Source organism: Polyodon spathula, chromosome 3 (genome assembly GCF_017654505.1).
Source record: "Polyodon spathula isolate WHYD16114869_AA chromosome 3, ASM1765450v1, whole genome shotgun sequence".
Classification (NCBI taxonomy): domain Eukaryota; kingdom Metazoa; phylum Chordata; class Actinopteri; order Acipenseriformes; family Polyodontidae; genus Polyodon; species Polyodon spathula.
Genome location: NC_054536.1, coordinates 28,710,178 through 28,727,500, shown reverse-complemented (window position 1 = coordinate 28,727,500; position 17,323 = coordinate 28,710,178). Strand labels below are relative to the sequence as shown.

At 37.3% G+C, this 17,323-nt stretch overlaps 1 protein-coding gene across 1 annotated transcript in view; it reads left to right on the top strand.

Moving 5' to 3' along the window:
- Window positions 1-1,578: 1,578 nt before the first annotated feature.
- The window catches only part of vwc2 (von Willebrand factor C domain containing 2), a 40,328-nt gene continuing 24,583 nt past the window's right edge, over window positions 1,579-17,323 (top strand). The window contains exons 1-3 of the mRNA XM_041244941.1: window positions 1,579-1,855; window positions 12,929-13,652; window positions 15,979-16,108. Of these exons, the coding sequence (XP_041100875.1) occupies window positions 12,987-13,652; window positions 15,979-16,108 (796 nt within the window). The 5' untranslated portion in view covers window positions 1,579-1,855; window positions 12,929-12,986. The remainder of the gene's footprint in view (window positions 1,856-12,928; window positions 13,653-15,978; window positions 16,109-17,323) is intronic.

The following is a 17,323-nucleotide window of genomic DNA, read 5'->3' as shown; positions in this document are numbered from 1 at the left end:
AATTGTGTGAATGTTGGGCCCCAGCACCTTTCCAATTGTGTCTATTTGCTTGATGCTTGACAAGGTTGCCCCAATTGCTTCTCCTAACTTGGCCTTTCGTGTTTGGTATCACCACTTTAAAACAGCTGTTGCGTTTTTCTAACTTCTTTTTTTTACATTGACAAATTTTTTGTTATAGATTATAATATACTTGGAAAAGTGCACAATAAATAACTGGTCTCACTCCAGATGCATTAATAGTCCAGTTATTCTAATTAGCTTTTCCAATTCACATATAATTCTATGACAACATGAAAACAACCATGGTTTTTCTGGTTTTAGACTTCACCTGACCTGCCCACTGGTAACTACACATGTTGTCTGAAATGAACCCACCTACTGTACCAGTTAAGCAGTGTGTGCTGGAAGGCCTTGTCAGAACATGGGTCAGGTAAGGGCGCAGAGACAATTTCCTTTTTTGGAAATATCAACTCTTACCGTCAAGTAAAACATAGTTTTTTGTGTTTAATATATTATATACATTAACATTTGTCCAATTTCAATTAATTCTTGAAAATATATCATTCCTTCTTGGTCTATTTTTAGAAATGCAAACTTTTTTTTTTGTTCAGATCAAGAAAATGTATACAATAACCTTTTTTTTTTTTTAACTTGTGACATCATGCTGACTCAGATCTGTCCTGAGGAAAATTCAAGGAATGGCTAGCACTGGCTTATACTGATCTGAGCTGATGGTTGGATTTCAACTGGTTGTCTGGTTGTATTGGTTCAGGAGAGTTAAGGTTACTGAGCAGGTTAAACTGGTCCAAGACCTAGTCAGCCAAATTATCCTAAGAGATGGCAGCAACAGACAGATGATTTATCAGTGAATGTACACTGTAGGGGTTTTTGGTGAATTCAATTTGTTTTGATTACAACCCCACGCCGAAAAGAAACGGACTTTAAAAAGTTTCGAAGACAACTGTTTGTTGCATAAGCTAATAAATCGTAATCTATTTGCTGTAATTTTATATACAGTAAAGTATGTTTATCCAGTAAACATGTGTTTCAGTCCCCTAACTCCCAACCTGACGTTGCTAAATGTTATTGGATAACACTATGCTAGTGCAAAATGGCACTCCCCTGATCAGAGTTGATAGTGTACTGTTTTCCAACTGGTCATGCTGATAAAGAGACTTAATAACGATTAAGCTACTTTAAGGAAAAGTCCCATGTAAAGTCTATAGTTTTCTACACGTTTGTTATACATCTGTTGTGTAGTCAGTAGGATTTTTCATTTTGTTCTGCATTATTTTAGGTTTTTTTGTTTGTTTTGTTTTGTTTTGTTTTAATTATCAGAACTGCGAATTTATGTAGCCTACAATAACAGTAGCTAATACCCTTCAACGTGACCGCCCTCTTTATAAAACGGCACATTTCATGATATATTTCAATACATGTAGCGCCTCTAATGGAACGTGGAGTTTATTGCACGCTTACAGTAATTTCAATTTTTTTCTGTGTAATTCATGGATTCATGAAATGTGCCTCCTTGCAGTTGAGAGCTCCTCCTCCGAACGTAGTGGCCCCTGTCTCTAACCCAGTTGGTCTCTGCATCCAGTTCGTTCCAGCCGCACTCTGTGGAAAGGAGTTGCTCTTCAGGTCGTCAGGATTTGGAATCAATGAGATAAACTAGCCAGCCAAGTGAAATTGAAAGGTGGCAGCAGCAGAGAGGAGAGCTGTCATTGACTGCAGGGTTTTTGCGGAATTCAGTGTGTTGATTACAACCGCACGCGGAACAGTATACTAAAGTTTAATTGCTGGCTGAGAACAATTTATTAAAGTGGATTGCGACCCAAAAACGAATACCGAACAGGTAACTTTAAAAAAAAAAAAACTTGAATGTTTGTTTGTTTGTTTGAAAAGCGATGGGTTTAACCATTTCATGAATTCAAAAATAAGCGTATTGTTCATGTACTATTAGGTTTGATTGATTATTAGGTTCTTGTGTTTTTTTAATGACTTGGAAAATACTAAATGTTTCTAAAGTAAAACATGATTCAACAAGTTAACAGATGCAGTAGTTATTTGTTTCATGAATTACAATTACAATTACATGTATTCATTATTTTATTTTTGTTGTGTGCTTGTTAAATATTATCAGTATTGCAAAGGCCTCATTTTAACTTCAGTTTGCTTCTTTGGCTATTAATGTATAGCTGTCAGCCACCTACACAATTTATTTCGAGGCAGTTTGGAGCTTGACGGCCATTTGCTGTGTAAACAAGCTGGACAGTCAACATACTGACCTGTCTTTTTTCTTCCTAAGAATGTCAAGGCTAAACTATGAAAGGATAGTAAACAAGCACCTATACAACTGAACAGGACTTATTTAAGAAAGTGCCTAGTGAGTTTAACAACTTGTTTTATGGCTTTTTTTGGTAAATATATATATATATATATATATATATATATATATATATAGATATATATATAGAGAGAGAGAGAGAGAGAGAGAGAGAGAGAGAGAGAGAGAGAGAGAGAGAGAGAGAGATTATTATATGCATAGATATTATATTTTGGGTTTTACTAATAATACTTTAGATTAGAATAATGTGTATTATTGAGCTCCCATGTCAGCAGTAAATATTTAATAAACTGTTTTCTTGGTCTAAGAATACTGGTATTCACAAATCATATAGCCTAGTGATGTGTCTGAAGCATTTCTTGTGAATAGAAAAACATTGGCACAGACACTAGCAATAAACAAAAAGGGAAATGTCGGCTCTCGTAAATTAATCTCCTGGGTAATTTATTTGAAGCTTTTTAACAGTCAACATTTCCATTTCCTTTTGAGGTTTCTGCTTTGAGAATGTGGCTTTGCATCTTAATATACATTTTAATTGCAATTATTTTAATACTAACTGGCCCCTGGTTCAGTTAAATGTAAGAAGTGTCAGTTTTGTAGGGTCCATTGTGCTTAATGCTTTAAGCAGCTGATGCTTTTGGCTTGGGAGTAGACACAAAAATATTAGATTAATACCTGAGGATCAAATTAACTCATTTTCACAATTTAGCAATAGCGACTGTGCAGTGCTAACTAAACAATACTTTGTAAAACAGACATTTAACAGTATACAGAAAATCTAAATTTGTGAAATTGAGAAACTCCCTCCTGACCAGCTCAATGTGAAATACCACTAAGCTATATTTAGTGCAGAATAGGATTAGAAAGCAGTATAAAATGAACTGTAACTATAAATGAGCAGTGCAATAAAATACTGTAAAACTATAAATGATCAGTGCAATAAAAAAAGCTATAATTCAGTGCTCTGACATCACAAAGTCTTAAATTTTGATGCTAAAACAGTGATTAATCACATTCTCTTGCTGTATCCGTTTGGCAAACCAGAAAACGGTTATAGACTTAATAGAATTAGTTCCCTGAATATGTATTATATATCCTGGCATTTAAGCAAAACTAGGCTGCGGGTTGCTTCTAAAATAGCGTTTACCCTATGATTTATTCAGCCTTTTCACATTCACGTTTTTTAAAAACTCTTTGGCTCTTTCTCACTTCAAAGCCTTTACCCTATGAGAGAGAGGGATTTAGTAACAAACAGTAATATAATCCATTAAGGCAGCACTGATCCTTTTTTATTTTTATTTTTTTTAAAGGTAATCTGATGATCAAAACAAGTCGCAGTATGAGCTTGGGGTGGAGATTTGTTGGTCTGGTCTTTGTCCTCCAGCGGCCGGTAGCCTAGAGTCATCAACTCCCGAATTACTGGGTGTAAAAAGACACCAATTGGCCCAAGGGAAAGGAGGATGCCCACTGAGCCTCGGGTCCCTGGGCTGTGTGAGATAATAATAATTGGGCATTCCAAATTGGGAGAAAATCAGGGGTAAAATAATTGGAGTCTAAATTTATATAAAAAAAAAAAAATATATATATATATATATATATATATATATATATATATATATATATATATATATATATATATATAAAAGATTGTTGGGTTGAAGGTTATTAACTTCAAGACTAGTAGTGGTTAATTGTAAACAGGCTTAGCTTCTAGCTGGTGAAGTAAACAAAAACAAAAAGACACTTCTAGAAAAGTTGGTAACATTTTGCTTGTGAGAACAGGCTGAGTCATCAGATTGACCTTCAGTTTGTTATTACGTCAGAGTGCTGTGACTATGAATAACCCATGTCACTTTTCATCAGTGTTGAAGAGAAGTAACATACGTACAAGAAAATCAGGTTAACTGCTCCAGAAAGACACAAACAGGCACTGCATCTCTGATGCTTCCTATCTTATTATTGTTATTTTTTTTTTTGTATAGTCCTTGTCGCATTTTAGATGTCATTTTAAAATGCAGTGAAACCTGGCTTAATGGGCACCTCAGTAAAGGCCACCCAGCAAATAAGGCCATATTTTTTCAGTCAGAATTCCACTGGCTTCTTAATAGACCTTCAATAATAAGGCCACCCCCATATTAGAGCCATATTTTGTTGAGGAGTAACTGAAGTAAAATTTAACTTTTTTTAAATAAAACAAAAAGGTTGCATATGTCAGTCAGTTATTCTGCATATTTTTAATGATCATAAAATAGAGTTGGTCAAACATACTGTAGTGGAGCAGGTAAATCCAAAAGCTGCAGGCTTTATCCAAGAAGCATAACAATTTCCACATTCATAGTTTATGACTAGACATTTAAAATGTCTGATGTAGTGCCAAGCTGAATTTGATTTGGTTACCATGGAAACAAAGTTATACAATTACTGCCCTTTAGCATAGAATATACAACCCAGTGGCCAGTTGCAAAAACTAAATTTCCACTTAATGCTCTCCTTAACTGCTTAAGTTGCAGAAACAATTTTAGACTCCAGTTAATGCACTAGGAAAGTGAAATGTATTGTGAAGCATTATATAAGTTACTTAAGCTGTTCTGTGAAGCGGGACATCAAACTTTCTTCCAAGATTCCACTTATATCTGTGTGTGTGTGCATGTGTTTTTATCCATCTGTTTTTCTATACAGTGCATTATGTAGAATTCAGTATAGGCCTCGGTAATGTGATTATTAAAAAAACATAAAAAGAGCAATGCTTTTTTTTCTGGAGGGGTGGGGTGATTACCGACACCCAGATCAGTTGTAAGCTACAGCATCTGACTGTAAGCATTATACTGGATAACAATTATTACCGGGAGATCAAGCCAGACGAAATCAGAGGATTTGGCAGGTCTGCTTAGATGGTACTGTTTTTGTTTAATACCAGAGCTTTGCAATCTCCCTCCGCTGCACGTACTACTACCAATAGCTCATCATTTAAACTGTCAACATATTGTCAGCGTTGTGGAAACTCATTCAGCTAAATGCCACCCTTCTCTGTGACCTGCGACCTAAGATGTCTGCCACATTGGGGTCATGTGACTTTTTGGTCTCTGGATGTTAAGACCTAATGCTTTGAGACATTGGCTTCATACTCAGAACACATGTGTTTTGTAAATCCTTATGTCTTGTCCATTCTCCAAAAATAGTTCATGCTAATGTAATTAATCATAACTGTAATAATCTACTGACTGATTTATATACATAAAATCCATCCTGCAAGGATCACAACCTTGTGTATGGTATATTTTGCACAATATGTAATAAAATTAAAAATGTGGGAGAGAAAGGTACATCATTATATAAAAAAATACAGAACCAGCTATCAAATATAAAAAATACAAAAGTAAATGAACCAATAGTTCAGCACATTACAAGGAACAGACACACCATGGATGACCCAATGTTTGTGGTTTTATAAAAATTAAATTAGATGATGTACAGTGTAGAATACAAGAAAATAAATGGATAATAGACCAGATAACATGATGTGTGAAGGTTTAAATAGAAAGGCACAGTAGATAGTTACATTAATGACATCACAAAGACATTAGATTTAAAGAGAATATATATATATATATATATATATATATATATATATATATATATATATATATATATATACTTTCCCTTGACAAAGGTATGTTAAACGTAAGAAAACGTGGGGAAGTTGGCTCTTTGAGCAAAAACTATATACAGTCTAGCTTCATCATAACGAACCCCCCAGGGACCTGGAGAAATGTTCGTTATATCTGGTTGTTCACTATAAGAGGGTTTGGCATTTTGCTGTATTAGAATAATAAACACCCAAATTGAACTAAATAGCTTATACAGAAGTTTTTTCAAGACAACTTCACATTGATCAATATTTAAACTGTATATTTAAAAGAAAACAGTAAAGAAATGAAAAAAAAATTAAAAGCACACTTACATGCTGAATAAAGTGATTACGTGCCCTTTCTCTTGAAAAACATATCCAGCGTAGATTGCTTCATATTTTTCATGTTTTCTTCAATGCACGCTGTTACCTCCTCACGTCTGTTGCCATGGTTGCAGTTGTGTTAAGATGGTAACGGTTACATACATCACACATGATTCACACTACAATAGGTTATCTATGAATCAGCCTTATCTTTGAATTAGCCTACCAATGTCTTTGTTTTCACTGGACGACACATTCACACTGGTGAAAGTTCAGTTTCAATGACTACCAAGTTCATTTTATCCGAGTGGATTTTGTAAAAGTGATTGTTCTATATGGCTAATTTTCATTGAAAAACACAGTTCCTGCATGGATCGTTAAAAAAGAGGGTTCGTTATAAGAAGGGTTCATCATAGTGTAGTAATATATTTTCATGGCAATTATTACAAATGGAAATATTTACATACAGTATATAGAGAGCAGCATAACAGGAGTGCCACACATGACTGACAGAATGCAAACAAACACTTCTTTCTGATGTAATCAGCGAGCAGCTTGCTCTGTAGCCAGGGTAACGTGGTCACGTGAAAGTTGCATGTGTGTGTAGTGCATGGTTGGTTTACGGAAGAGTTGAAATTCAATACCGAGTCAAAAAAATAAGATCAAATTTCTTTACAAGAAAGAGGAAACTGATTTTGACAGTGAGGAAAGTAGTGGTGTTAAAGAGAAGGAAAAAGCAGAGCCGAGTGTCCCCGACGAATCAAATAAACACACTGGAGGCAGAGCGTCCCCGACGAATCAAATAAACACACTGGAGGCAGAGCGTCCCCGACAAATCAAATAAACACACTGGAGGCAGAGCGTCCCCGACGAATCAAATAAACACACTGGAGGCAGAGCGTCCCCGACGAATCAAATAAACACACTGGAGGCAGAGCGTCCCCGACGAATCAAATAAACACACTGGAGGCAGAGCGTCCCCGACGAATCAAATAAACACACTGGAGGCAGAGCGTCCCCTACGAATCAAATAAACACACTGGAGGCAGAGCGTCCCCGACGAATCAAATAAACACACTGGAGGCAGAGCGTCCCCGACGAATCAAATAAAAACACTGGAGGCAGAGCGTCCCCGACGAATCAAATAAACACCCTGGAGGCAGAGCGTCCCCGACGAATCAAATAAAAACACTGGAGGCAGAGCATCTCAGACGAATCAAATAAACACACTGGAGGCAGAGCGTCCCCGACAAATCAAATAAAAACACTGGAGGCAGAGCATCCCAGACGAATCAAATAAACACCCTGGAGGCAGAGCATCCCCGACGAATCAAATAAACACACTGGAGGCAGAGCATCCCTGACGAATCAAACAAACACACTGGAGGCAGAGCATCCCCGACGAATCAAACAAACACAAACTGACATGCACCTCTCCTGCTCTACCTGTACTGCACTCCCATAATAAAAATTGCTTCGCTCACTCTCAGGGAGAGTCTTTGAAATAAAGACCTTATAGGCATGGAACATCGTCTCCCTCACCCCACAGAAAGGACAAGGATATTAACCAGGGGTTCCTCCAAGCACAGATATACACTGTCCACCTCCATAGCCCACTCCACCTTAAACAGGACCCAGGCACGCAGCAAGCTACTGTAGAACTGTGGGAGTTGGGAGTGGTCCAGTTTTGCAGTGTTCAGCAGGAACATGTCTCTGTCATACCCCTGCCCCCCAACTTGTCTCAAAAAAGTAAAGGCCCAGGGTCTCCAACTCAGTGGCTCTGTGGAGTACAGCACAGATCAATCAGACCCTAACCCCCCACCCCTACAGTACAGTACACCCTGCCAGAGCCAGTGCAGCCCGTCCCAAAAGAACCGCACCAACTCACTCTGTAACTCCCTGAGCAGTGCCGCAGGCAGCTCCACACAGGCCATACGGTGCCACAGCATGAAGGCCACTAGGGTGTTAATGATGAATGTTCTGTGTAGGAGAGCTGGGGGAGCAGCCAGCGCCACCTCTGCAACCTGCTCTTCACCTGCTCCACCGCACCCTCCCAGTTCATCAGGGATGTTGCTCTCTCTGTACCCACGAACACACCCAGACACTTCACTGCCCCTCGCTGCCACTGTAGTTCCCCCTGGCATTACAGGAAGCTCCCATCCCTGCCAGCGGCCCAACACTTGGCCTAGTTGATCTGGCCGAAGATGCTCTCTGAGGCCTTTTGACAGTGGTGCAGATTCTGCACGTCCTGCTGTCCAGTAATGAAGACAGTGATAGTTAAATGATTTGTGCTTACAATAACTTTATCATAAATAGATACCACAATAGTTGTTTAAAGAGTGGTTGCTTTCAAAATAAAAATGACCCTTTTTACGACCAGCCCTAAACCTGCCAGGTCTTGAAGTGTGGTCTGGGTCACCTTTCTCCCTCTGGTGGAGAATATCCAGGCCAATTGAGAGTATTGCATATCTAAGCAAATGTTTTGTAAATGTAAAGTAATATGTAAATATGAAAAAAAAAATTGTATCATTGATATGCCCAGAGGTTAAAGACAATGCAGCGGTGAAAAGGGTAACTTCTACTAGACACCACCTGTACTAAAACTTTATTGAGAGAATCATGTAACTGGACACCACCTATAATGGAACTAACGAGAGACTCAATAAATACAGCTAGATTAAAGCATGGAGCAGTGAATGGGTTAAATTTGTTTGAACAGTACTGGTAAGGGAACTAAGAAAATCAAAGAATACACATGTGTACCAAACATAAACTGTACTGTCTCGATGCAGCAGTAACTTCAAAGGTTATGTTCTGCAGGGTGGCAATATCGACAAGAAAGAGAATTGAGGCTACGTCTCATCAATCAGTATTTCTCGAGTAAGCAGAACAAAAAGAAAAATATGCCATTGCACAACATGACTTACAGTATTGTAGATGCGTTAAAGGAGAAAGAAAAAAGGTGTTGTTTTTTTTTTCCATCAGACAAAGAATACATGTTTAAATTAAAAGGTAAGCAGTGCAGCTTCACTCTACATCTCCAATTACTTTTTGTAATGAATTTAAGTAACATACTAAGGGCCTCATTTACTAAAGGGTGCTAAACGTTATGGTGTGTGATAATGGAAATGAGTGTGCACGTTTGTGATTGCCGTATTTACTATTGCAATTTTATTAATTATATTGTACAATACTCTTATTATAGCACGCAGTAAATTTAGTGCGTCACGCTATGGTAATTAGAATGAATATGTGATTTTTATGGAATACATGCTGATTTATTTAAATGAGCATCCAGCTCAGAATAATGAGATGAGCTGTATTCAGATGGTAATTACTAAAGGGCGCTAATTTTAGTGTGTACATTAAAGTGATCATTTATTAGTGCGTATGAAAACCAGGCTTTAACCACTGACAGGTGCTCTATTTAAACTTTTCTGGGCTGAAAACTAGTGATGCGTAGTTACAGATTCGATCAGTTTTGTGAACCAGATCTGTTTGTTTGATTCACTGATTTGCTAACGCAAACTAAATACATCTTCCTGAATTACTTGGTTGTGAAAATTTGTTTGAATGGAAAAAGCCCAGAAATTGATTGTCTAGGTAGTTGTGCTTACACATGAAATTAATGCATTCTCTGTTAGTAAATGTGGCAGTAAATTTAGATTTATCCCACATGTTAGGCTCACTACTTTACAAAAGTAAAGTGCATTACTAAATGTAATCTGTAATGTGCACATTAAGGAGTGAGCCTAACGTGCACCATAAATCAAATTACTAACAGAAAACGCATTAATTTATGTGTACCATTTACGTGTACAGTATTTGTATAATTTACGTACCATAGCCTGCACACTACATGTATTGTGAGTGATAATTGAATTTGTGCAATAATGTCCAAGACTTACCCGTGACCACCTTGATAGAAAAGCCCCAGGAGTCCAGGAGTATCTTTGGGTCAGTGGCTTATTGTGAAAGGTGGAAGTGGCTTACATTGACCGCAAGTGAGGGAACAACAGACAGCACTCAGCAGGGGACAGGCAGAGACAATGCAAACAAAAATTGCAGAGGAGTAAGAAATTCTAGTGGAGGAGGTGGTTTTAAATTATAATACCTTATTTTGTCCAGTGTTTTATTTAACCCCTCTATTATTTGTACCAATGTAATGAACTATAAAATAAAATATAAGAAATCATAACATTAATTCACATTTATTCACGCTTAATGTAACCTGTTATTTACAGGTAATTGTCACTGCTCTGTGTGAAAACTTTAATGCAAGTAATCCCTCCATGATACCAGATAGATTTCAGACCAGAAAAATAGGTTTAAATAGTGTGCCTATCAATATTTAAAGCCTGGTCATTATTGCTCACTTTAAGGTGAACAATACGATTATTGCCCTGTAGTAAATGCGGTGTGAATAAAGTTCCTTATTATTTAGAACAGCATGCCTTATTTAAACACATTATTATTTATTACCATACAAATTACATATTCATGATGATTGCTATAGTGTGGCACAATAAAATCAGTGTGCTTCATAATATGCCCACTATTTTGCACGGTAATGAATAAAATACGAAAATCAGGAACGTGCACACTAATTGCTATTACTGTGCACCATAATGTTTAGTGCCCTTTCGTTAATGAGGCCCTATATCAGGAATTACTTGTTAGGTCAATGCTAAATATCATGCTTCTATAAAAGAGTGCACCATTTCCCTCATATTTTGAGCTTAGCCGCTCCACTACTGGTAGGAAAATAGTATCCAAAATCTTAAATAAAGTAGATGTTATCTTTTTGCTCACTGCTCCATTTTGTGAAGTAAAGTAATTAAGGTGCTTGATTCTATGACCTTTTTTTTTTCTTGTGAAATAGTAAGTCCATGTAACAAATAGAGTGTTATTTATTTTCATCAATGCTGGTTAGTACAGCAGTACATTGCGCCCACTTTATTGAATTGGACTTTTGGGGATCGAAAAAGAAGAGAGTCAATGAGAGTAAATGGTAGGATGGAAATGGAAGGCACTGCATTGTGGGGCGTCTTGAAACACATACGTGAGGTCACTGCCGCACTTCTTTATATTTTCTTTTTACTCTTAAAATGTATTCTTACCAACCAAATCTTGTATTCTTACAAACACAAAATAAAAGGCATTTTCAATACAACTTAATAAGGACAGTAACTGCAAAATGCCTAAAATCTAAGAAATAAAATTGAATTTAACTTATATTTTCACTTTCTTTGTTACAAGGTTATTGGACTAAATGTAAATTAAATAGAAAGTAGGACTTTTTTTTTTATGTCGTATTACCCTATTTAGATTTAGGTGCTTTGACCACAAGTTCACTGGCCTCTCTTCAGTTCTAGTTGCCTATCGTAGTCATATGTAATGTTGACTAGATCAGCCAGTGTCTTTATATTAGTAAGCACCAGTACCATCTGGGACACACCAGTGTAACACCAGCAAAACATTTCCCTCAGAGATGAGAATAACTAGATGGCTCTGTCTCTTCTAGAAATTCAATCTTTACATATATGACAGGCTACTAGACTGAAAAGCAACTCTCAACTCAGGTGAAACGTATCGAAAAAAAAACCACTAAAATGCTTAAAACCCTTAGGGCCCAAGCTATTTCCGCCTGTTTTTTTTACTGTTGTTAGATTTGTGGCTATGACTCTTTAAAGGTTACAGGTACATGTCCTATATGAAATGAATGTACACACTCTAGGCTTCCATAAAAAATAAATAAATAAAAAGTGAAATAGTCTGAAACTCACCCTGTTCAATACAGATAACAAATTACACAGAAAATGAGAGAGGCTTTTAGAAGAAAAAGATCATTCATTGTTTGTAAAAAATATGTTTTCATGTCTATCTCAAATTTGACAGTGTACAGTGAAACTTCCACATGTGGGGAACATGAAAACTTTTTATTGATTTATATATTTATTTTTAACAAATTGGATAATAAAGGAATTATGGCCATATATACAAAAGGGACCAAATACACCCAAAAAAACTGATTAATTGAAAATGTGCAAAAGAAAACAAAAAAAATAAACACATTCAAATTATTCGTCCCAGAGACCCTGATCATGTGGCAAGGTGGGGTTATTCACAGTGACTTGAACGGCCAGCACAGTGACGACCAGGGCAACATAACCCTAACAGCTCTTCTTTTGTCCATCTGATCCACAAACAAGAAAAACTAATTATATATATATATTGTAAAATAGGTCCTTATGCCTATGATGTTGCCATTTCTCTTATTTTGGAAAGATTTGGGGTGAAAATATTTGTTTACTGCACGAGGTAGGTCAGGTAGGTACAGCACAGCAGTAACACACTCCTGACACACAATTATGATAAAGTGTCGTTATTTTGTAGTTCTGTCTAGCAAGTTTCCTTTTGAAACCATGATTAAACTGTGAAACTGTGTAGCCTGTTCATTATTCAGCAGTGTAATGCACAAGGAGCCGTGGTTATTGATTTGATTTATTTCTCCGAGCGATCATAGGTCCCTTGTGACACGTAGCAAAATGAGAAACAACTTGGTAGTGGTAATTAAGAATACATTTTTATTAATTTCATGTCTTATTTGTATGTATTTTTCTTTGCAGGCAGGTTGTGATTGTGATGGGAATTTAAACTCTCGCACCCCTTGGGTGTCAGTGAGTCATGAGGCACTCTCTTGTTCTCTCAAGAGCTCTTCTCATTGCCTGCTGCCTGATGGGCATCTTCTGCAACCCAACAATCCCCCTTCCGATGAGCCAGGAGAGGCTGGAGCATGCCTTGACCCAGAGCAAAGACGACCAAGCATCCAAGAGTGGCCTGAGCCAGGCCATGCAGGACCAACTCAAAGAGATCACGAGAATTAGCAGAGAGGAGGCGGCAAAGGATGGGAAAAATAAGGGGAACAAACCCAGCTGGGGTAAACAGAGGCCAGGCTGGAGTCAGGATCTGGGGGTCAAGAGCGAGAGGCCCCCGGGGGACCAGGTGCAACAAGATGAAGATGCAATAGAGCAGGTAGATGAGGGGCCAATCCCCGGGGCCAGTTTCGCTCCTGACACTCTGGATGAATATGCCTACCCAGACTACCGTGGGAAGGGCTGTGTGGACGAGAGCGGCTTTGTGTTTGCCATTGGGGAGAAGTTCACTCCGGGGCCTTCTACCTGCCCTTGTCTTTGTACCGAGGAAGGGCCCCTCTGTGCCAAACCAGAATGCCCGAAAGTCCACCCTCGCTGCATCCGCGTGGATACCAGTCAGTGCTGCCCAAGGTGTAAGGAAAGGAAAAACTACTGTGAATTCAGGGGCAAGACCTACAAATCTCTGGAGGAGTTTAAGGTGAGAACGCTTTTTTTTTTTGCTTTTTTTCAAACAAGTAGCTTAAAAAAAGGTCATATTTCCTTTGTGTTTTTATGATGTTTGCAATTATGTTGAGTGCTTCTGGGTTCTGTTCATCTAATTTTGATGACCGCTTTATTGGGACCTGTACGTAATGTCAGAGTGGGCCTCCATTTGACCTGATCACAGACTTGGCACAAAGGTTTTATTGTCCTGCTGGGATTACTTCACATCACATTATTAACCTTATTTATATCTCTTATTAAGGGAGATGCCAAATCCAATCACATAGGCAGGTCCTAATAAAGCGGCCAGGCAGTGCATTAATGTTACTCACATGCTAGTTATTATATATATATATATATATATATATATATATATATATATATATATATATATATATATATATTTTTTTTTTTTTTTATCAGAAATAAAAAGTTATTTGATATTTTTTGTCATGTTGTGCTCAGCAACTCTGTTTGGTCTTTTTAGTAAATCATACAATTTTTTAAAATTGCATTAAAAATAACCACAGCCATGTTGAGATTGGAAACGTGCATGTATTATTAATGGGATGAGAACTGAGCTTTTTCATTTTGCTTCTAGATTGCTTGAATCCTGAATAATTTTAACACTTAGACTGAAGCTGCTAACGTTGAGGGTTAAGTTAATTACAACACTTATTTTTAAAGAAATATTTATCTTGTGTTTCAATAACTCCATTAAACAAGCACTATGTTCTGTACTACCAACTAAATTAGCAGGTGACAGAAGGATCCCGTGAATACTGCAGTGAGGAAGCTTCAATAATACATAACCTGAAAGCTAGAGACTGTTTTAGTTGGTTTCACTGGGATCCACGAGCTACAGAGATCCCCTGGACCTTCAGGTGTTTTTAAAATACATCTCATGATTCCGTCTAAGAGCAGCATGTTTAGTTCTCCTCTGTAATGCATTCTGGGCTTTATTTGCAGAAAAATACTTTGAAGTAAAACAAAAATTCTAGTAATAATGATATTAAAGGGAAAATACTGAGCCGAGTTATGTGACAGTTGCACAAACACACAAAAATGCGCAAAAGCCCCTGAGATAATTTTGCTTTCTCATTATTGTAGCTGAATAGCTTGCATAGGTCTACTGGATTATATGACACATAATTTTAATATGTAAATGTGCATACTTTACAGGTCAAATGTGATGAAGAAGAAAAGAAAATGAAAATAGGGGAGTGTGAACAGGCTGGCTGTAGGGTGACGTCAGGCCAGAAAGGAGTACACACGCAGACAAGCAGTACTGGGGTTGAAACTGAGACACTGCTGCGCTCACTACATTTATTGCAAATAAAAAGTTTAAACAGACAAAAAACACGGCGCACTGGCCAAAACAGACCAACAAACAAAACAAACAGACACTAACAAACAGGGTGGATGAACACTAAACACAATCCAGTATGGTGCTGGTGCTTCCAGCACTCGTAGCATTTATTTATTATTACCTTTTTATTTTACTCTCCTCTCCCCTGTTCTTTTGCCCTGAACACACAACCCAGAGTGAGTAAAATGTGCATCTATATATACTGTTGTGCCGGGATTCAGTTACCAATTAATTATTCACATGAATCCCAGCACATTAACTAATTTGTGCAAACCCGTGCTCACATACTATTAAATACTTTAAATGCATGTGAAGTGCAATCCCTGTGCATAAATACCTATATATTTTAAATCACTCATGCTACACAGACCCCTTTATATCCCATGCGGCAATATCTGTACACCAACATTAACACACCACATGCAACATATAACACAAAATACACACGGGGCGGAGCATACTGCCACAGGGAGACATTCTTTTTGTGATTTGTATACAGGGGGCCACAGGGTGCAATACATTTTTGTTTTATAGTCTTCTTAGCTCAAACATCAAAGGCACGCCATACAATTATAAAAACCTAAGCAATCTCTTAATGTAAAATTAATTATACAAATATGTAAACCTTACTGATACATCTGTGTAATGTAAATGTAACTCGTTAGTACCACAAACAGACTTACAGCCCTTCGTTTTCTGTCAGATTCCCGCAGTTAAAGTAGTTGAAAAGCTGATGAGCCATAGGGTAGCCAAATACAGTAAAGTGAAAGTATTTCAGTCCGAGCTTAATCAACAATTTGCTCTTTTATATTAATTCTTATTGAGAAAAAGTTTTAAGTTGAATGATTTTTTTAATAGTTTGTAGCTGGGGTTTTACTGATTAACATTAGGTCTGAAGAACCTGAAATCTGAATATTGTATTGGTATTGTAATGTGGGTTTGTGTGTTTCAGGTTTCCCTGTGTGAACAGTGCCGTTGTGAGTCTAGCGGGGAGGTGCTGTGCACACTCGCAGCGTGTCCACAGACTGAATGTGTTGACCCAGAATACGAGCCTGACCAGTGCTGCCCGATGTGCAAAAGCGGTATGTTTTACTAAAGGAACCCACCACTTTTTATATATTGTTTCGATAGCATATGTTGTTCCCCAACTTTGTTTGCAGCTCACAGACAAGCTTCAGCCAATGTCCTTGATTTTACCATTATGACCGTTTCACTTTAACGATGCCATGTAATGCCTCATTTATTTCAAATGCAGAAAATGGTGAAACTATGTAAAAAGCTTTCGGGGGGAAAAAAATTAAATAATTGACTTGCAGCAGCAGACAAAAGTCTTGGTACCCTGCACTTAATATAAGATCATTTAAGAAAACATTTTAAATATAAGCATTTAGTGAACATTAACCACTAATTAGTATGATAAAGACCAAAAAAAAATAAGGATTACTTAAGCAATTTCAAATATTTGTTCATGACAAAAGTATTGGCACCATAACATTAAAAGTCTGTAAAAATGTAATATAACTAATTAAATATATCAATTGATTGAAAACCCTTACAAAAGTAACTAAGCTGCATTATAAAGTCAATAGCCAGAAAAATAGGTTGTTATTTCCAACATCTGTTGAAAAAGAACATTTTGCAAAACAGCAGATGGTCAAAACAAAGGAGTTGAAGTCATGTTAAGAAAAGCACTGGTAGTAAACTGCAGCAAAGGAAATGTCTACAGAGCATATCAGAGAAATATAGGAAACCAAAATCCACAATCAGCAATAATCAAGAAGTACCACGGAACAAATTCAGATTCCAGTAAAACGCCTGAAAGAAGTGGACGTCCAAAGAAAATGACAGATACAGCAGGTAGGACAATCAAGCAGATTAAAAAAAAACAGCTAAGGACCTAAAGAAAGATTTAGAAGCAGCAGGCATAATAGTGCATGAAAAAAACTGCACAAAGACGTCTGAACACAAATGTTACAGGGCTGCATTATAACGAGTATGTTATAATTCAATAAATATTAATTTAAAAGGGACTGTAACAGGGGTGTTCTGTTACTAGTGTGGGTACCCGCTGAGAGACAAGAGGAGACACAAAGGGTTTGGTGTTGAAAACGGCGCTCAGGTGTCCAGGTTTTATAATTTATAAATATTACAGACATTTGCAGTGATACATGGCTGCCACCAGGGTACCAACAATCCCTAGTGTGGGAGGAAGTATACATAAATGTACATGAATACGGGTAAAACAGCTAAAAAAAAGTTAACCAAAGGGAAGTCCCGCTCCAGGATCCTTCTCCCTG